The sequence below is a fragment of the Lagenorhynchus albirostris genome, chromosome 6 (genome assembly GCF_949774975.1).
Source record: "Lagenorhynchus albirostris chromosome 6, mLagAlb1.1, whole genome shotgun sequence".
Classification (NCBI taxonomy): Eukaryota; Metazoa; Chordata; class Mammalia; order Artiodactyla; family Delphinidae; genus Lagenorhynchus; species Lagenorhynchus albirostris.
The window spans coordinates 66,625,205-66,647,754 of NC_083100.1; the positions used below are offsets into that span (position 1 = coordinate 66,625,205).

At 34.9% G+C, this 22,550-nt stretch overlaps 1 protein-coding gene across 1 annotated transcript in view; it reads left to right on the forward strand.

Moving 5' to 3' along the window:
* The window catches only part of LOC132521796 (sodium channel protein type 3 subunit alpha-like), a 72,330-nt gene that overhangs the window by 45,374 nt on the left and 4,406 nt on the right, over positions 1-22,550 (forward strand). Inside the window, exons 15-21 of the mRNA XM_060151470.1 lie at positions 2,994-3,114; positions 4,244-4,398; positions 5,150-5,323; positions 16,792-16,914; positions 19,555-19,827; positions 20,746-20,799; positions 21,628-21,765. Of these exons, the coding sequence (XP_060007453.1) occupies positions 2,994-3,114; positions 4,244-4,398; positions 5,150-5,323; positions 16,792-16,914; positions 19,555-19,827; positions 20,746-20,799; positions 21,628-21,765 (1,038 nt within the window). The remainder of the gene's footprint in view (positions 1-2,993; positions 3,115-4,243; positions 4,399-5,149; positions 5,324-16,791; positions 16,915-19,554; positions 19,828-20,745; positions 20,800-21,627; positions 21,766-22,550) is intronic.

Below are 22,550 nucleotides of genomic sequence, written 5' to 3' on the forward strand. Positions count from 1 at the left end.
TAGGAAAAGGAGCCTCCCACAAAACACTTTCAGTGGCAGAAACACTAGCCTACCAACTATTTTTTAAACCTTGATTCATCAAGTCTCTGTCTAAACATTCCTTAAGGAGTTTTGCAGAGCATAACGTTAATGAGCTTATCCTTATAATCAGAAAAACTCCTGGATAACGGTGAAGCAATTCCGCATGTAAAATTGGTTCTGCTCATTTGAGAAGAGCAGAATACATGCAGAGTTTTTTTCCTTGTCTGTTTTCAAAAGACATGCTATGCTTCATAATGCCAGGCAGATAGAGGTAAACTAACTCACACACGGACCCTCTCTGCTTTACAATGTACATTACCTCCATAGCTATTTAGAAAATTGAAATTATTTGTATTTTAACATACTAAACACATTCACAAAAGTTTACAATCTAAAGACAGTACCAATAACAAAGATACATCCAGAGGTCGATACTTGGTAAATGGTGGATACAATTGCCATTCAGATTAATGGCTACCATCACTTGTGCTGTAAAGGATTTGCTTTAAATATTTGTATTTAAATATAAGACACTTGTGTAATACATGGCAGAGAATTATAATGCAAAAAATTGAACATTTCACAACTGTATTAACAGTGGTAAATAAGAAGTGAAGGGTGAGTATATTTTCTAAAGTTTTCAAATGGAAAAGTATATGTGTATTTGCGTGTGTATACATATATACTTATAATTTTCTTCCTTCAGATTTCTTTATTGAATGTCTGCCAATATTTTAGAGAAACATTTTGGAAATATGTGTTTTTATCACTAAAATATCATTAATAATTCCTATTCATTAAGAAAATGCATTTTCTAATACAACTAAACAGACTTCTGCAAAGGCCACAATTGAGTTACATATCAAAATGAAGAGATCAAATTATCTAAACGCTATAATTCTCTCTATAAGAGTAATAACAAAATGCATTCAATTATTCATTTTTCATAAATTCAACATAACCATTTAGTGTCTATTCTATGCTTGAATCTTTTGGTGTATAGATGTATATTTGTGTATGTGTGTACATTTTAATATATATGTATATATGTACATAAATATACAATTTTATGTATATATATAATTTATATATATATATATTTATGAGACTATTTGGTCAAAGCAAACAAGTATTATGGGCAAAACGTTCTATAAAATTTAGCATGGAAAAATCATAAGAAAGAAAGGCTTCATGGAAAAGGTGGATCGTGACCAGGCTAAGAAGAAATTATTCAGCTTGGATTGGCCAAAAGGAAGAAGAAACATGAAGCTTTTTATAACTAACCTCAAAATAATTTGGTTTCTTACTGGTTTTATTTATACAGTGGATATTATTGCTGCCACTCATCAAATGTCAGAGTGTCCAACTCATAAACCACCAATGAAATTGGAAGGGAAGAATTATCTAGTATTTTCTTGGTTATACCAGAGGCTGCTGCAATTCTATCCAGCAGTAGCTTTCCTGGGATTTTCTTAAAAGAATAAAGATATTCTGGCTGTAAGAAGCAGAAAAATCCTGAGAGAATAAAATACGTCTTTACCTTCCACCTCTCCAAAAAGTAGAGGATTTTAATGGTAAAAATTCTTGTACTCTAATGATCCTAAGAACCATAGGCCATAATCGATGGCCTAGCCTCTCTTTAGCATACTCCAGACTAGGAGATATTTTATTATAGAATTATATTTTGACTTAGGGTAACTTTCATAATATATTTAATTGGACATGGTTAACATCACCCTCAAAGTAATAGCACAGAAAATATCATCTGGACACTACTCTTCCATGTTCACGTTATAAAGTATTAAACTACATTTGCATGGTGATTTCAAAAAATCAAGAATTTTGAGCCAAATTTCCTCCAATATGACTGATGCTTAGGGAGTTATCCAGGTATTTTTCAGTAACACATTAACTCTTTCAGAGGGTTAGGGCAGAGTGACCCTATCACTCAGCTACTAAAGTTAATGGGGCCTTTGAAACCATTAACATGTCCATGTTCTTTCATTCTAAAAGTTTTACATTCCCTGGGTTGTGCTGCATGTCATATCTTTGCATCACTTTTCATAAAGCATTGCACATCCATAATGTCATCCCAAGTGGTATCAGAGTACTTATTAGATATTTATTCTTGCAACACTAAAGTGGCTCTTCCTAGCCACGTGGCATGTCACAATAATTTTTTTAAAGGAAAAATTCACAGCCTGATCACATGTTGAATTCGGAATATGCTCCTAATGAAAGTCTATACAGATTTTGAACAATGTCATTTATGAAGAAATTTCCATTTCGTTTAGAATTCTTTGGCAAGTATTGAATTCATTTAAGCAGTTCAAAAAAGGGAAAGAGAAAGAGAGATCTATCATTTTTCTGCTAGTAAAGTAAAAAGAAAATTATGTAAGCCAGAGAAAAATATAGCTCAAAGTTGAACTATAATGACTGTGACTAATGTTAATGTGCCACTCTTCCTTTCTAAAATTACAGAATCATGGACAGTAGTTACAGACAACTGGTAATGTTCTTTGCCCTCTGAAAATTTCCATTGAAGAGTGGAAATTACAATTTGATTTGAAGCATTTTAATTAATATAATCAATAGTGAATGTCAGCATACCAAACTTTTATCAAACTATTCTTGATTTGGCCTGAGTGTTGATGTATTAAATTATTTTCATATGGCATCCATAGACAAATAGAGATCATAAACAAGTTAATCAGTAAAATCACTCCCTTCCAAATCACCCACATTGAATGCTGTCTAACCATTTTTTGTCTGAATCAACTTAGTAGTTACATTGTTTTAAACAATAGGACTTCAAGTATGTTAAATTATTAGTACACAATTATCAGTACTGTTAACAGAGTCAAATGCTATCACTACCACCATCATTTTTTCACACCATCACAGAGCATTTCCAAATTAGCTGAATAAAAGGGGAGAAAAATCACATCTTTGCAATGCGATTTTGTTTCCAGAAATTAAATGCAATCAGCTCATCTGAAGGAAGTACAGTTGATGTTGCTCTGCCCCGAGAAGGTGAACAAGCTGAAATTGAACCCGAGGAAGACCTTAAGCCAGAAGCTTGTTTTACTGAAGGTAAACAAGCTCTAATATGGTTAAATGCAATCTCCCTTCTTTCCTTACAGAGACTAAATATACCTCATTTGAAGGAAATATTTCAATGAAATGGTGAAGGCATATTTATCTTTGTTTTCCTCTTTTCTTCCAAAAAGTTAATTTATCTGTATTTCCTGATTATACTATAGCAGCTACTGTGCCTGGACAATTAAGATAATTTGACACGTCCTTTTTTTCATCCTCCAGAATGTGGAGAAGTGAACCCTAGAAGATAAATGGCATTCTGGAACATCATCTCATTATTGATAAAGCAATCCCTTCAGACCTCATTGGCAATGTTGTGATTTGATTTATAGATGCTGCAATAATTACACTCCATCTCTAACAGTTTCAAATGTGGTTAATTTGGGCTGTGACCAGAGCTGTTTGGGGATATAGATGTGCTCTAGGGCCTTGTCAGGGAGACCAGCAGTTATTCTCACAGTGACCAGTACAGTGGCTAGCACACAAATCAATAAAGGTTTGCTGATTCAGTGTGATTGGATTGAATCCCATAAGTAGTAACTCAGAGCAGAAGAGTGGATGGAAGTTTAGAAATAACATGAAAGCTAAGAGAGGTAGGACAAAGGAAGAGAGATACTGACTGACAAGATGAGTCATAGGTGTGACTAAGAAAAGCACTGAGGCTGAAAATAAATAGCTTGGGAAAACTGACAGTGGATGATACCTTGGGAGACAGGGGAATTTTCTGTGTGAAAAGAAGTGTGTAAAAATCCAGGATCACATCAAAAAATGAATAAACAATTTGAATATGCAGTTTTTCCCCAAACCTGAGAGATGTTCTTGTCCATGATTGGCCTTGAGGCAAAGACAGATCCTAAGCAGGGTTAAAGAATGGAACCATTTATACTCAAGCAGCTCTTGGTAAAGTAATTCTTTGATTCTAGGTAGCTGGCTGATATGTAAGTCTGAGAATGATTCACTATACAGGAGGGATGCTGAAGATAACTAAGGGATGAAGTAGCCAGTTGCTGTATAAAATGATGATCTGAGACTAGGACTGGGGAGGGAGGAACAAAGTTTATTTCTTCCTATTTAAGATTGAAATATATATTTCTAATTTATTATATTTAATGTTATCTTTTAGGATGTATTAAAAAGTTTCCATTCTGTCAAGTAAGTATAGAAGAAGGCAAAGGAAAAGTCTGGTGGAATCTGCGGAAAACCTGCTACAGCATTGTTGAACACAACTGGTTTGAGACTTTCATTGTCTTCATGATCCTTCTCAGTAGTGGTGCTTTGGTAAGTGTAACGCATTATTGGCAAGAATCAGGTTCTAGTGAAATAGCTTATCTCCAAAAATACCAGAAGCATACACTTAGTTTAAGGAGCAAAACAAGAGGTGTATTTGTACCTTGCAGAGCTTGGCACCCAGGGTTTAACTATGCAAAATTCATTACAGAATAAATTAGAACCATGAGCAGCCAGATGGAATTTCTCGTCTGGTGCTTTTCTAACAGATGTTTTCCTTACTGAGACAACCATTTCCAGGGACATTCTGTAACTACATTACCTTCCATGTCAAATCCCATCCAGTTCTCCCAAATAATCATAGTAATATTTATGGACTAAAAGTGTATTTTTTTATGTCTAATCAATTTATTCTTTCAAAATGAGCCAGATCATTCAGAGAATTGATGAAAGTAAGGTTGGAATAGGCCAAGTCTATCCCTCGTTAACAGAACTTCTAGATATTTTCTGAGTTCATATTACTTCTCTAAGAGCATGTCTTTGTAGAAGTAATTGAGATACAGATTTTGGGGTGAGAGGCAGAGAAGAAAGCACAAACTAAATCAGTAAAGATACTGACGTTTTCTTGCCAACATTTTCCATTAGTTTTAGTCTTTAGATTTCGTCTGGTTCCACATTTGTCTGATACTAGCCAATATTTATCAAATCAGTGCTTTGTGCCAAGCATTCTACTAAGAATTTTATCAAGTATTTGGGTGGAGGCAAGCCATTCAAATAAAATAAAAGCATTCTTGATTCACAGGCTTTTGAAGATATATACATTGAACAACGAAAAACTATCAAAACCATGCTAGAATATGCTGACAAGGTCTTCACTTATATATTCATCCTGGAAATGCTTCTCAAATGGGTAGCTTATGGATTTCAAACCTATTTCACTAATGCCTGGTGCTGGCTAGATTTCTTGATTGTCGATGTAAGTATCCTAAGTGATTTTTATGAAATTATTCTTAAAAGAGGCAAGTTTGACATTTCATATATTTCTATAATTAAAACCTTGACTTTAATTAGACCCTAGTTTCACTAATTCTGACACAATTATGCAATTATCTTTTTAAAAAACTACAAAAAAATGCAAAAATGAGGTAAGTCTCAAGGGAAAGCAGTAGAAAAGGTCCTAAAAATGTGGACAGTGGTAAGAGAAAACACAGAGAGAGTTGTTCTAGGCCACAAGCAAATAGCTCTTCTTTTTCTGAAAATTAAGGATCTCAAGGTAAGGAATAGTTAAAAATCTGTTAATTGACAGATCTAGCTTATTAACAGTTCAATTGAAAAAAAATATCTCCAGGAGGCAAAATCAAGACATAATTTGGGGCCAGGAATTGTCAGAATTGCACTCTAATCCCTTACTAGAGTGTATGTTACTAAATAATGTTAAAATAACCTATTCACTGTATTCATTCAGCCACAAACCCACAGAGACAATAAAATGTATTTCCATTCTTAAATCAGTAGTTAGATATCTCAGTAGCTAATGAAATATTTACCATGCAAAGAGATAGGTGTAGAAGCCCTGTTCTGAATCTGATTACCCTGAGGTGAACAGTCACAGGAACATTGCCAATAACAAGACCTGTCTGACTTGCAGCCTACTTTTTTATTCCAAGCAATGGACAGGCACTGGGGCAAAATGAGAGTCAACTGGTCCTTTGTAGTCTGTGATGTTCCATTGCACAAGGCTTCTCAGCCTCCTCCACCTCAAAAAGGTGCTTTAAGCACTATCTCTAGCTGTTTCCCAGCAATTATAAAGCACTTAATTTTTAGTTCTAACGCTTGCCACTATGAATCAATGATTGTCATTATGTGTGCATTCATTCTTTTTATCGTCTTTAACAAGTGTGGGCCTATCTAAATTCTACTCCCCTTTCTCCCATACATACATACTCGAAGTTCTATAACCAAAATGTGTTCAACCCTTTGAGTTGAGACGAAATCTGGTGCCAAGTCACTATTAATAGATCAGAAATGACTTCCAACTTCCCGTGTCTGGTCTTTAATGAATAATAGAGATGAATCTCAATACTGTCCTGAAAAGCTTCCAAACAGGGAAGTTTAATATTTTCATATTCTGCAGATTGAACGGACCTTAAAGAATATCTACGCTCTATTCTACACAGTCTTCTAAACAATTTATTGTAAACTATAGCCTCAGTTTGAAGAATTTTCCTTAGATAGCACAACTACTTAGTAACAAAGTTGAGATTAGTGTCCTAATTTCCTAAATCTCAATTCAGTGCTCCTTTACCCTACAGATTTCTTATCTAACTCGTACAAATGTTATATTTATATTTTCATACTGGCTTTGGAATTCAGCATTTATGATCTCCAGCTTTTCCCTGAAATGATGGGACACGAAACACATAATAGTCTCTGGTTCAAAAAACTTTTGTCATGTATGAAGATCACTTAAAAATGTGATAGAACTTCTCCAGAAAATTCTGAAATTTACTAAAATATTTTCATTAACTGAAAATTTTACATTCACTGAAACACTTACTACATTGTACTTAAGTCCGTGTACTTCCCTCATATAGAAGAAATAAATGTGATGCAAAAATCTGCCAAGGTTTTGTATCATGTTTGAATCCTTAGAAAGCTAATATAGACACTTAGTTAGCTACAGAATAATGTCAAAGAATGGTGCCCCCCAAATTACTTCCCTTTTAGTAAGTTTAAATTAGTAAAATGGAACTGAGTACCTTTGGGCAAGTTATGTAATCTTAAATGGATCTATCTTCCTCTTTTCCCAAAGCAAGGACTAAAATATGTGAATTCATGTAACCTCAACCAACAACTTGTTCTCAGACCACTGGGTCCAATAAGCTAAAGTAAACAGAGTTAAAACAGTTTTTGAAAGTACAAGTAAAACATACTTAAAAGGGTTTCACAGTCCATAAGATAGATTGCTATACCAACTAAGCAGTCACAGAAAGCTCAAAACAAAACAAAGCAAAACCCCAAAAACTGAAGTATAAGTGAAGTAACTTCAAACCAGAAGAAATACACTTTTAAACCTGGAGAAATTTATCTATGTAAAATTTATCTATCTTCAATTCCCTACCTAAAAGTAAAGGTATTGGGTTATCTCTCCAACCTCCATTAACATTCATTCATTGATCTAATAAATATTTTGAGCACCTAATAAGGGCCACATGCTATTTTAGATAAAGAAGATATGAACAAGACAAATCAAGCCCTGTTAGATCTACAGGATCTAACACTCTAGGAGAGACTGGAACAGACAGTAAAGATGTAAACAAATAAAATCCAAAAATAAGATAAAAGCAGATGGTGATCACTACTATGAAAGAAAACAGGATAACAGGATAGAGAATGACTGCAGAGTGGGGAGCAGGAGAGTTTTACCCAGAGTCTCTATGGAAGGTGTCTTTGATGAGGTAAATGATGAGAAGGTAAATGATGAGAAATAGTGTCTCAGTACCTGTGGGCTGCTGTAACACAATACCATAGACTTAGTGACCTGTAAACAACAGAATTTATTTCTCACAGTTCTGGAGGCTGCAAAGTCCCAGAATAAAGTGCCAGCAGATTCAGTGTCTGGTGAGAGCCTGCTTCCTGATTCATAGGCAGCAGTCTTCTCGCTGTGTCTTCACATACAGGAAGGGGTAAGCAAGCTCTCTGGGGTGTCTTTTATAAATAAGGGCACCAATCTCATTCATGAGGGCTCTGCCTTCATAACCTAATACCCTACCAAAGACCCCACCTCCAAATACCTTCACACTGGGGATTAGGTTTCAACATATGAATTTTGGGGGGGACATAAACATTCAGTCTATAACAATGGGACAGTTATTTGAAGACCTGAGGGAATAGAAAAGAACAATCTCAAGGCGCCGAAGTATAAGCCAGGGACATTCAAGAGACAGAAGGAAAACTGTTGTGTTTGTGTGTGATGAAACACGGGCAAGAGACACTGAATTCAGAAAGGCACCTAGAGGCCATGGTAAGAAGTTCATGTTTTACTGTAATTTAACGTATATTGTACATATTATGTAATTTAATGTATATTGATTACAGTTACAATGGGAAACTCAAGGGAGAAAGGGTGAGCAGGGATCTGTTCTACTGTTTTTAAATTATCACATCTGGCTATGGTGAAGGAACAGCAAAAAAGTCAAAGCAGGGAGACCAATTAGGGAGCTGTGTTAATAATCTAGGAAAGAGAAGATTATGTCTTAGACTAAGGCAATGAAACTTACTGATGAACTGGCTGTATGACATGAAGAAAAAGGAGAATTCGATAAACAGAGTTTCTTTCAATCTGAACAAATGGGTAGAAGATGAAACCATTAACTGGAATGGATAAGATCAGAAAACAGGCTTGTCAGGGCAAGCAGATGGTAGGTGGAAGAGGGATGTACTAAGTTTGAGATGCCAATTAGACATTCAAGAATACACGGTGAGTTTTACCCAAGTCTCGAGTTCTGAAGAGAATCTAACACCTGATTATGGATTTGGCAGTCATCAGGAAAGAGATGACATTTGAAATCATGAACCTGGATTAGCTCACCTAGGGAGAGAATGCAAGCTGACAAACGAAAGAGCCCAGACCAAACTCTGGAGACACTTCAACATTTAGAAGTTGGGCAAAAGAGAAGGAACCAGTAAATTAGATTGAGAAGTAGCAATTAGAAGAAAAAGGAAAACAAAATATACATGGTATCACAGAAGCCCAGAGGACGATAGTTGGGTTTTTCCAAAGGAGAGGTGATCAATTTTGTGATCAAAAGGCTGCAAGGAGGTCAAGTGACAGGAGTACTGAGAAACGACACTTAGATTTGGCAGAATGGGCGTCATTGCTGTCATAGTTAAGAGATGTCTCATGGAAGTATGGGGATAAAGTACTAGAAATATTGGTAAGATTGAGGAAGAATGGAGGCGAAGAGATAGAGACAGCAAGTATGATAATTCAGGTTGGAATCAAGTAGGACAACTTAACCCATGCCTTTGTTGTCAGAATCGCACACTAGATGGACCACTTTTTCTAACTCTGTATAATTATTTTCTCCTATCCAAAGGCAAAAGATACTATATTCATATGAAAACCAAACTATCCTGTATTATAACTATACAAGCTATACTTTAGATGCTATTATTATCCATAGAATGAATTAAACATGTGATCATAATTTATTGAAAAAAAATCACATTTCTTGCGGTCCTTATGGATTTTTGCATAAGTGTCATCCCTAAGAAAATTCATTGAGCATCTATCATGACAACTTCAAATTTGGTTCTAAATTATCCTAAGGTGCTAATGTTTCCAAAACACACTCTTGGTAAAGATTCAACCATCATGAAATATTTATTGTCCACAAGTGATTTCCACTTTAGAGACAGCACAGGTTGCTGATGTGGTTGAAATGAGATGCTTGATGTCTGCTACTCAGACATCCTGCTTGCTCAAGGGCTCCTTAGAATCCTCATCAGCTGCTCTGCTGAAGTGAACAAAAGCAGAATAGGGACATTTTCTGATTCTAGTATGTATTTACAATTGCCATCAACCTCTAGAATCAGGTGATCCTGGCTGTTCTTGACATTTATTTTTGACATAGCAGCATCCTCAATAATGAAGCCAGAATTGTTATTAATATTAGTAGCCACAATAAGATGCCTAGTCCTGAACACTTACTGTGGGAACAGCACTAATTCAGAGCCTTACCTAATAATAATAAAGAAAATTGGTAACCCTGATTTAATGCTTACTGTGTACAACTGCTGCTAAAATCACTTTACATGTTAATTCATCTAATCTTCAAAACTCTATGAGTTAGAAACCATAATTATTCTCATTTTGCAGATGGGGAAACTAAGACAAAGAAAAGTTGTTACTTGTAAACACAGTAAATAAGGAAGAGGCTAAGCTGGATTTTGTAACCAAGGAGTCTGGCTCTAATGACTGTGCTTCCTAACCCCTACATTACCAACCTCATTATCAGTATCTCTTTTTAATTATACAGTATTTATTAATCCTCATAACAATCCTGTGATGTAATTCTTATTTTTATCTCTATTTTGCTACTGATAAAATGAGGTTTAGAGATGTCACACAGCTATTAGGTCAGAGGTACCTCTGTCTAGCACTGTGCTCTTTCTTTGCCCCATATTTTTCAACAGAGCACAGATATACGTAAAATGTCATGTTGCACTAGTCAAAGAGTTCCCACATTACACTCTGAAGGTGGCTGCCTTTGGTGGTGGTGAATGAAAACAATAAGATGCCTCGCTAATATGTACACACCTGCCTTGAATTTCACCTGGAGCTCTTGTGGAAATATTTGATTAACTTAAAAACTTTGAGGTAAAGGAACTGAATAGCTATAAATTATTGTCATTTCATATCAATTTCTGATCTCTCTTCAAACATACTTCCATGTAAACAGTCTAGTATGTGCTTTGGCTTTTTCTACAAATGTCTCCTAATAGGAATGACTCACTTTGTTCCTTTTCAGGAAGAATTTAATTCTTTTAGCATTATCAATTTATTAATAAGAAAAATTTTTCACTGGCTATGTTTAAAGAGATAATCCTGTTAATTTAATAGCATAAATTCTATATTCCAGTTTTTAAAAGATTATGACTTTTAGCCAATACTGGTCTTCCCTTAAACCCCAATTCACATTTCTAATTGCTTCCTAGATAATTCTACTGATCCTCCTCCTGACTGAGTACATTCATTACTTTTTCCCTCCAGTCATGCATTTCTTCCTGAATGTCCTGTTTAGTCTGGTAGTGGTATATTTATGAAGCTAAGCTAAATGTCATCTTCAGCCTCTCCCTTTCTTTCACCCCTCACAGTCAATCAATCAGCAAATTCTACTTCAAATTACCAACTAAAAAATGAATTGGAGGTCTGGACCCTCCTCTTCAACAACACACCAACATCACAATGACTAACTAGACCAAGCAATGGCTTTTATTTCTTTTAACATCTTTATTGGGGTATAATTGCTTTAAAATGGTGTGTTAGTTTCTGCTTTATAACAAAGTGAATCAGATATATATATACATATATCCCCATATGTCTTCCCTCTTGCGTCTCCCTCCCACCCTCCCTATCCCACCCCTCTAGGTGGTCACAAAGCACTGAGCTGCTTTATAAATGTTCTCCCTGCCTCTCTAGTCATGACCTCGTTAAATATCTCCCTTAGGAAGATCCACATGTCTCTTTCTTTTTCTAAAAGCCTTCCCATGGGATATCGTACCAGCTCATCACTGCTAAGATTCCAAGCAGTGACACTGAAGGCAGATAAGGGCTCTCATGTATAATATTAATAATGATTAACCTTTGCTTTAATTAATTTAATCATCACAACAACCACTGAGGTATCCACTGTTATGATCCCAATTTTGTAGATGAGGAAACTGAGACACGGAGTAATTACTTAGCTATTAAGTGACTATATAACATATGTTCATTAAGTAAAATGTCAAAAACAATTCCTATTTTCCTAGAAAAAAACAATAATTAAACCTAAGAACAGATTCACAATTATATACCCCATAAGTAATCATGCTCACTATCAATCAGACTAGCACTTTTACCAGTATTTTACCAGTAGAATACTTGATTAAAGATGATGCCTCCATTAGTAAAGATACTGTGATTTATCTTCTCAACATGAATAACATATAGCATTATATTGCTTTAATCATCTTGAAATTACTGAATTATGGAATTCCAGGCAAGGAAGTAAACTTAGAAATCACCTGATTCAAAGTCCTCATTTTTTTAAAAATGGTGTTTGCAATATTTCAATGAAATTCCTATGGAACCCATGGTGTCTACATGCCACAGTGCAGTCCCCAGCGATGCACCACCAGAATTTACTCATCCATTCCCCAGGAATGAGCACTTAGATTATCTCCAGTTTCCCTCTGCCACAAATACCATAATTACCAAGATGCTCACTTTTACATGTCTGGTGAGCATTATGAATTTTCTAATCATGTAAAAAGTTATAGACAAATAAACTATAAAAGCCTAAGATAAAAGTAGGAGAATGTCAAAAGCAAAGAGGCAGGCTTGAGTTACAGACTTCCGTTACATAAAAGTGTAAGGACTTTCATTCCTGACTGACATTGCATACGAACTGCTCTTCACTTCTCAGACACTGGATGGTCTTCACTCTATTCCTACTATAAACGTTACCCATCCCAGCTGATCAAACCCTGCCATCTCCAGTATCCTCAACCTCCCATCTTCGTTAAGAGCCCTCTGCCACCACTTCCATGGAAGATTTGTACCTGTTCCCTCACCATCACCTGAGCCCCATTTTAGAAGCTGCTTAGCCGACTGTTCTGGAGTAGAAGGAAGGAGGTATGCACTTAGCAATCTGAAACTCCAGGTGCCCTTCTCTAGGAAATACTGAGTTAGTCTACATGCTATTTAAACCCTATGGTACTATTAATGGAAAACCCTCCATTGCATGATGTATTAAAGAGGCTTTTGTGGTCTCACAAGGAAACCCAACCACAATGTGGATTATTGTTGCTACGTTCTGACCTCTGTAACAAATACAGATTTTACTTTGTAAGTCGTGAAGGAGTATTACTCCATTCTGCTCTCTGGCAGGGCTGGAGAAGGGTGGGTGAAGGGACTCAAGAATGTCCAGCTTCCCTATACAGAGACTTTGAATCGATTCTGTTTTCAATGCCATCCATTACCGCCTGTTTTAGAAGAACACAGGGCCTCCATGTCCAGAAATTTTCAGAGTCCATTGGAACAATTTGACTTACTTCTTCAGGAACTTGGGTTTCTGCTGCTGCTTTTGCTCTGCTGAGAAAGTAATCATTCCGGTGTGCTTTATTTTTTCAAACTCCAGAATTTTTTTAAAACTCTCTTCCTTCTTGTCTCTTGCATTCTCTTTGTATTCTTTTGCTTTCCTTCGAGTTAAATTTCAATAAAGAGTATAAATAAATATGTTGTTCAAACAAATATATTAAAATGAAAGTTTAGAGGGAATTTGTATGTCATACTATTTGGTTAATGACCTTTTTGTTACTGATTTGTAGGACCTCCTTTTACATTAAGGAAATTTACTATTTTGTCACATGTGGTATGACTATTTTGCTGATTTGGGCTTTTGTCTCTTGAGCTTTTTTTTTGTCATGTGAAAATGTTTTCATATTGGTTTAGTCAAATTTATCAGCCTTTTTCTCCCTTTTTGGTTTTTCTCATGCTTAGAAGACCATTTGCTTTAAAGATTATTAAAACATTTTGTCATGCTTTTTCCCTCAGCTTTACTGTTTGAGTTTTGTTTCTTCATCCATTTTTATGTTTGAACTTTTGATCAGTCTGGAACTTATTTTGGTGTAAGGTGTGAGGTGAGACTCCAATTCTATCTTCCTCAAAATGGCTTCTCATTTTAGTTGTTTCTTTCACCTCTCATTTAAAATGCTACCCTTTTCTATGTGCTAAATCTTGGTATGCCAGTATGCCTTGCGTCTAATTTGGGTTTGTTTAATTCACTTCTTTGTCTACTAATATGACAGCTTTAATTATTGTAGATCTATAATTAGCTTTAATATCAGGTGGAATTTGTCCTTTCTGATTGCTCTTCTTCTTAAAACAATATTTTAGATTATTCTTATACTTTTATTTTTCCTTGTTAATATTTTAAAGTTTGTGTAGTTTCAAAAGACACACATAAACTTTAAAAAATTAATATGAAAAAAATATATTACAACCGAAAATAATTATATTATTGTTTACAATAGTTTTTCACTTTATTCCCCTGATTTTTTGAGGTCAAAAATAACATATATGTAAATAATGGCTTCTTCCACTTTTCTAATTGTTATAGCTCTTATTTCTTTTTCCAGAAAGTGTTAAATAATAATGTTGATAGTGGACATATTTTTTTATTTCTGGTTTTAATGAGAATGCTTCTAAATTTCTCCATCAAAAATTAAGCAAGGCTTTACAATGACATGTATCATCTCGATGTATGGAGGTGATCATATGGTTTTAATCTTTTAACTGCTTATACTGAATTTAAAAAATTATCTTTAGCCATTTTAAGGGAAATAAATTCATATCACTTAGTTCATTAAACAATCACAGGACTTCCAGGGTCTTCTTCAGAACCGTCAACTCCCTCCTGCATTATTCCCTTCCTTCTCAATCTCAACTGCCACAGGACTGTGGAAGGGTGTGGATGACAACTAAACCACCCCCTGTGGTTTCATATATTTTCTGGGTAGTAAGGTATCTAGAATCATGTAAATCTGTACTAAAAATTCAGTTTTTGGCAAAGAGTTTCTGTTACACTTTGCACACATTAGGAAGAATGCCTTTTGTGTTTAGCATAAGAGACTAAGATTAAAACATTGTGTATTGAAAGGTCAAGGACAAAGTTGCTGAGATGGGAAACACACTGGACTTGAAAACAGAAATTCCAGTTATGTGCTTGCCCCTTGCTACCTTTTCTTGGACTAGTCATTTGACTACTCTCAGACACAGATAATGAGTGAAAAAGATCACTGTAAGTTTTAAAGCACCCTACCAACATAAGGCATCATCTTCCAATTTTAAGTATGTTGAAAATCTTTAAAATTATTTATTTCAAAATTGCCTTTAAAGCATATTAAGTTTTTCACAATACTTAACTCAATGAGTTTTTGTCCTACACAAAATGACATGAAGTCCATTAAAAGAGGGCAGTTCACTAAAATGCAGCTTCTCTAGCAACACACAGAGCCGCCCCAGTGTGCAAGTGGTACCTCTCAGATTTGAACCCAAAACTTGCTATTCTTCCAGAACCTCCTGGTTCTGACCATTACCTTTCTTTTCCTTTCAAAGCGTGAGCTTCCTTACATCAGGATCTTGAGAAATTTGCAGCCACTTTCCTTTAAATGCCCAAGTCTCAGGACTTGGTTGGGAAGATGAGGGAAGTCTTCAGAAAGCAGCTCCAGAAACTTAAAGCTGTGAATGCTTCCGGAGGCAAATGAGCCCAGAATATACAAGCCTGTGCATTCTCTGATAATAACTTTCCCCATCTTTCCACTCTTCTGTAGCAGCAAACACTAGACAGAAATGAATAGCTCGATAAATTATACTGCCACTAGTGAAGTTTAACATTCAAGTCATTTATTTTTCTGTTCAATTCTGCGAAATGTATGTTAAATTAAATAATGAGGGGACAGTGGCTCCATTTGCCTGTAAAGTCTCAGTTCTGGTTTTGGTGTCACCTTTACACCATGACCCTTAAGCCATCCAGTGGATGTAGTAAATTAACCTCTCTCCGATGCATTAAGAAGAGGACTAGTAATATAAAATCCTTGCAAGAATTGAGAAGATAATCATACAAGTCATTTTCTGTGTTCCGTGGTTCAGATTAAGGATGAATTTTTGATAATGGAGGAAAAAGGCTGAGATATGGTTTTGAAGTCAGATCACTTGGATTCTAACTTCACCTCTTTCTACCTGTACATCTTTTTTTTTTTTGAAGGGGGGAGTGTGGGGGAAACTCAACTTCCTCACTGGTGAAAAGGCAAAAGTAATAGTACCTACTTCTTGAGATTTATACATGTAAGACACTCAGAACAGAACCTAACATATAGTAAATTTTCAATAAATGTTATTATATTGAAAGAAAATAAAAGCAAATAAAGTCTCTTCCTCCCAAAAGAGACATGTCTTCTTTAACCTTTCATATATTTAAGTAAAATTTAGCATTTGTGTAAATATCAGAAAAATGTATTATCATTCTGAATGAGAGGTACTATATTTTAAATTGTAAGTCCAGTAGTTTAGATAAAATATTTTTCATTACTATGAAACTATGTGGTCTGATAAAATGTTTTTCCAGGTTATATTTTATTCTTTTTTTATTTATCCAACATATATTGACTAAAACATATTCAACCAGACATTATTAGGAACGTTAAAAGAAAAATGCTTCATCTTAGCCCATAAAAAGTTAATGTGACCTGGAAGGGGAGAGAAGATATCCAACCTATTGACTCTATTACATGGTCAATGCCTCCAATACACATAACCAAGATATTACATAAATTTGGAAGCAAAGCATGATTTCTAATCAGTGATATTAAGCACAGATCCGTGGAGCACATGGCTTTTGAATCAAATCCCAAATCATCAGTGGTGTATGCACAGGTTGAAAAGGGCTCCATGGGTAAAATAACTAACTGGACGGGTTTACAGATGTTTATATAAATGGGCAAAGACTCCAGTTTCACTGATAAGAAAAGCAATAATATGATATGAGGCTGGCAATGTAAGATGATCGCACTATGTGGAATATGAAGGCTGCCAAGGTATGTCTGAATTTTTATTTGGTCGGCACTAAAGAATAGATATATTCTTGGTGGACTGATTGATATTTGTTTCTTCTTTAGGTTTCTTTGGTTAGCTTGGTAGCCAATGCTCTCGGTTACTCAGAACTTGGTGCCATCAAATCCCTACGGACATTAAGAGCTTTAAGACCACTGAGGGCTTTATCCCGGTTTGAAGGCATGAGGGTAAGAAAAATACAGGTTCTCTGATGATTCATGTCAAAATTAAATGTAAGGATTTCCCTGGCAGTCCAGTAGTTAAGACTCCAGGTCCCAACGCAGGGGGCACAGGTTCAATCCCTGGTCACATGGGATCCCATATGCCACACAGCGCGGCCAAAAAATTAATTAATTAAATAAAACGCGTTGTTGAAAAAAATTAAGTGTAGGTAATGATTTAGATACAGAGGGCTGCCATACTCTTCTGATATTTATTTCATAGAATTACAAAATTTTAAAGCAGAAATCCTAAGGATCACTGAGCCTAGCCTCCTGAAACTAAAATAGGCCCTCAAAAATTGTTTGTGGCAGAACTAGAACTAGAATCCAAGTCTTCTGGTGACAGTTCAAGGATATTTCCACAACAAGTAAAACCTATGTGTTGCCATTTATTTCTTTTCATTGCTTATGCATTTTATAATTATTTACTACTGACATTCATCCTAGGAGGAGATTTTTCTTCCTCTCAGTAGGTAGTTTGATTTCTAAAAAATTACCAGTAATGAATGAAAGATAGAATGGTTTTTGTGTGCTCTACTTCTTCAATTAATATCAGTAATAAAAGTTGTTGTACAAGAAAACAACACTAAATTGTAGCCTCTGACAAAATCTATATATCCTAAGCAACCAAAGTAGGGGTTAGGATAATTAACTAAGTATTGAAGGCAACCCCTGGGGTTTGTTTCATAGATCTCCCTTTTAAGTGAGCATTCTGAATGAGGTTCACTTTTTCCATTAGCACTTGTATTTTCCTCTCCAGCTCTCTTCCTTAGTGTATATTTTATGCATCTAAACATAAAGTACACACTTATATACACATCTACTTGCCACGCCCCTCAAAATACTATTTAGCACAAAGGCCAGCTTTGTTTAATCCAGCTTGCAAATGCACATGGATACTGAATTTCTTCTATGCCATGGGGCTTTTGTGTTAGGAGGTGGTTTGTTTAAGTGATAAAAACACTTCAGTTTTGACTTTGAGATTCACTCACCAGGAAGAATGAAACCACTCTCCAGATGCACTGTAAGCAAAGAAATACTTGCTTTTACATTATAAGTTTCTTTCATTGCTACTTGATAAAGTCACAAGACAAGATAAAGTTAATAAAAATGATTATGTAATTTCAAGTTTTTTCCACATCAACCTTTTACCATCATTCACATTATTTAAGCCTTCATCTGGCTGCATGGTTTCATATGAATAATAATTTTTTTTTTTTTGCGGTATGTGGGCCTCTCACTGTTGTGGCCTCTCCCATTGTGGAGCACAGGCTCCGGACGCACAGGCTCAGCGGCCATGGCTCACGGGCCCAGCCGCTCCGTGGCATGTGGGATCTTCCCGGACCGGGGCACGAACCTGTGTCCCCTGCATCGGCAGGCAGACTCTCAATCACTGCACCACAAGGGAAGCCCGAATAATCCATTTTTGAGGGGAGACAGCAATTGAACAAAATAGAAAACTTCCAAGTTTACTCTAATCTGAAAACTATTCTAGTTTGGCATTTTTAATTTTGTCATATGGCAGAATTAACATTCTAGGTATAAAATATGGTAAAAGGCATGCATTTATTTGATGATAAGAGAACTTGTGGGAGGTCATTTTACACACATTTTAGAGCCAAGACAACCTGGTTTCAGTATAATATATATGACAATTTCTAAATGAAATAAGATTCAAGTAGCATAAGAAATTTTTACAATTTTGGATTTCAGGTTTTGATATTAATTCTTTGGTGTTGATTTCTAAAATAATGTTTCAGTATTTTAAAATAAAACAATCGTTTCATTTAATATAAGTGCCTAACAAAATAGTCCCAGTATGAGCTAGATTAATTAGATAAGAAAAGATACAAATCACTAGAGATTTGAAAATACACATTAATCTCTTCTGAATTTAGAGGAAAGATGACTGAATTTCTCCTTCATGAAATAGGTTGGCCTGGGTTGGTGAAGTAACATGTGCCCTGAAGTGAACATTTAAGAGATTTGGATCAATAATAATGGGAATACATTCAGTAATTTATGTCCAGAGATAAATTCCATCTCATTTCCTAATTTAATATACTTTTTTAAAATTAGGAATTATCAATATGGGGAAAAAGGACCTTGTAAATTCCTTATACCATTCTTCAACTTCATCAAAAGTTAACTTGATCTGGTGATACAGATTTAAGGCATTATTAATACTTTATTTGTAATGGGTTTGTTTAACCATGTTTTCAATCAATCATTCATGAACACACCTGAAAGTTAACATGTATTGTTGAATGATGATTATTTCTTGTTGGTATTTAATACATCTTTTTTTTTTCTTTTTTTCCCCAGCATACAAACATTTTCTGACTCCATCTTACTATATCAGGTTTTTGTTTATTTCTTTTCACACTTTGGCATATTTTGCTTTCTTTAAATCCTTTAGCTCTTTAGTGTGTCACTGTTTGTTTTCCCCTACCGAATATGTCCTAGAAAATATCAGAAGAAACAAACTTGTCCACCTAGATTTTTATTTAACTCGTTTCACACCCATTTTATATTGAATAAATAATGGAAGAAATGGTTTCCATTTTAACAATTTGTAAGCTGCCTTATCCTTATCTCCTCTTCTAGGTGGTTGTGAATGCTCTTGTTGGAGCAATTCCCTCTATCATGAACGTGCTGTTGGTTTGTCTCATCTTCTGGCTGATCTTTAGCATCATGGGTGTGAATTTGTTTGCTGGCAAGTTCTACCGCTGTGTAAACACGACAACTGGTAACATGTTTGAAGTTAGTGAAGTTAACAATTTGAGTGATTGTCAGGCTCTTGGCAAGAAAGCTCGGTGGAAAAATGTGAAAGTAAACTTTGATAATGTTGGCGCTGGCTATCTCGCATTGCTTCAAGTGGTAAGTGCCTACTGTATGAGTTTTGAATACGTTTTCAAAATGTTTCAAGTAAAATCATTTCTCTGATGTTCTTTGAGTGATTAATATCTGATAGCACGAAAGTAGTTGATGATAACACCTGTACTATTAGCGTGACTTGACTAAAGAAGATGTTTTGCAGTGATTTTAAAATGTATTTTCCTCAGTGTTCAGTTGTTAATATGTTTTAATGTGATTTTATATTTCTGCTTCCTGTCTTTTCTTACTCTATTATTGAGTGTTATTGTGCTATTACCATTTTTAATTTTCTGTAGCAATAAATGCCAAAGAAGCAATTATATGTATTAAAATAATAACGTATCTATTGTAGTGATTAAATGTATAGATTATTAATCTATGTATTAATCTAAGTATTAATTAATTAACACACAGATACAGATAATGTACAGATTAATGTACAGATAATCGTACCAAGATCTAAGGAGTATAGTTCTACTATGTGTGGAAATGCAAATCTTATGGAGTGGATTTCAAAATGTGTAATATTTAATTATTTTGACTTAACTGACAGTATATTAACTAATCAAGAATTTAATGAAAACAGTTGAGTGTTTAAAGACACAAGAGGTTTGAATCATAGAGCTTACCTTTTGAAAGGGATTTGAGACTGAGATGAGAGTTTCACCTAGTTACATGTTAGTGTAGAAAAAAACAAAATACCTTCCAAGACAAACAAAGAAAAAGAGTTCCAGTTTTGAAATAAAATCTTGTTCTATTTCAATTTCATTTCTTCATTCAATCCATTTCAATCTCTTTGTAGAATATTTCATAATATTGTACAAAAAGTTATATTTAATAACACTATCATATTTTCATATGGTAAAATGCATATTCTTGGATTAGGTTTTTATGCAGAATTCAAATATATGTTGTTTACAGGCCACATTTAAAGGCTGGATGGATATTATGTATGCAGCTGTTGATTCACGAGATGTAAGTTTCACTCAGATACTATTTATAGCTACTAGATTTTTCCATAGTGATAATTTAACTGAAAGGCCCAGAATTTTATATTAGAAGCAATCAGAACATTTATAACTGCATATAGAAATTCTCTTTTTAAGCCAATTCACTTCAATATAAATGATATTTTGGTTAACATATGTCTATTATAGATCTAATATGAAAGGATATCTAACTGCATGGATTAGAAGAATCAGATTGGTCCAGTAAATGAGACTCTTAAGATTGGGAAAGCTGCTCAGTGGGCAAGTAATTTGTCTCTCCCTACCCCTGGAGAGTATGATAAACCAGAGTCTGTGAAGCAGCTTCCAAAAATATCATGATAAAAGCAAGCAAGTTTCAGGGAAACTCAATTTAGAAAATAGGAATAAAAATAGTTCCTCAGAACATATCTGTTTATGCTGAATTTTCCTCTTAGAATTTGATGTTCTGTTATTAAAGCCTTATCTCTAAGAGCTAGCATTTACAAACCCAAGGAGAAAATATTGCAAAAAAAATTATAGTAAGACTAATAACAGGTTCAAAATGTTTGCCTTGTTTATACCACTGCTACTTACTCTAAAGAATAGGTACAGGTAAGCCACAATGGGAAAATAGATTTAAGAACAATCGTAAGATTACAAATTTTCATTATATTAGGTCATACTAATTTGAGAAAAGAATTGCTTTTGCAGAACAGTATCTCAGGTCAAGGCAAAAATAACTCTATAATAAGCAACAACACTCACCAAATTTTTAATTTAGCTCAAGTATTTATTGTGTTTTTAAATATTATTTAATATTTTCAATATTATTTAGGTTAAACTTCAGCCTGTATATGAAGAAAATCTGTATATGTACTTATACTTTGTCATCTTTATCATCTTTGGGTCATTCTTCACTCTGAATCTATTCATTGGTGTCATCATAGATAACTTCAACCAACAGAAAAAGAAGATAAGTATTCCTCAGCTCTCACCTTTCTCCATTCTGAGGTTCTGTCTGTTTTACATCCAAATAACCAGGACACTCATAGTCATGACGGAGTTAGATCATTTTTAAATTGTCTTCCATTCACTATGTGGTCAGTTCAGCTGCAGAGGAGCCCAGCCTCTAACTGGTGGCTCCTCTCCAGATTCATCCTCTGCAGATCTGCTGTAGTGTCTTTCTGACTCAAAAATATGACCACTGCTTCAAAATATCCAGTGGGCCTCAATGCTTTACCCTTGCTTACAGAGCCTTTCAGGAATTATCTCCACCCAGTCTTCCTGCTTCATCTTCTTCCACACCACACTTTCTATATGCACTTCCCTACTCCTCAGGTACCCACCATTAACACTATCACTTGCTACATACACAGCTATATGGATTTTCTGCCCTTTTCTGAACAAGGCATGCTCTTCTCCCTCCATGACTTTACATAGGATATTTTCTCTTCCTAAAGTGCTTTGCCTAGCAAACCCTTAATCATCCTTTAAGGTCTAGCTTAAGAGTACTCCCCTATATAAAGCCTGTTTCTGAATCTCGGAACAGATTCAGAAACAGATTATTGTTATCTCTGCAGTACTGGGTTGTTTTTGTTTGTTTGCATATAGACACTGTGTCTTATATATCTATGTAGTTCTGATACTGGGTGCACTGTCTAAGACACAGGAAGTGCTCAAAAAGTGTTGAATAAAGAAGTAAAATTGTCAACACTGAAATGACTAAGATTTTTTTTCTTTCATGAAAATATATTTGAG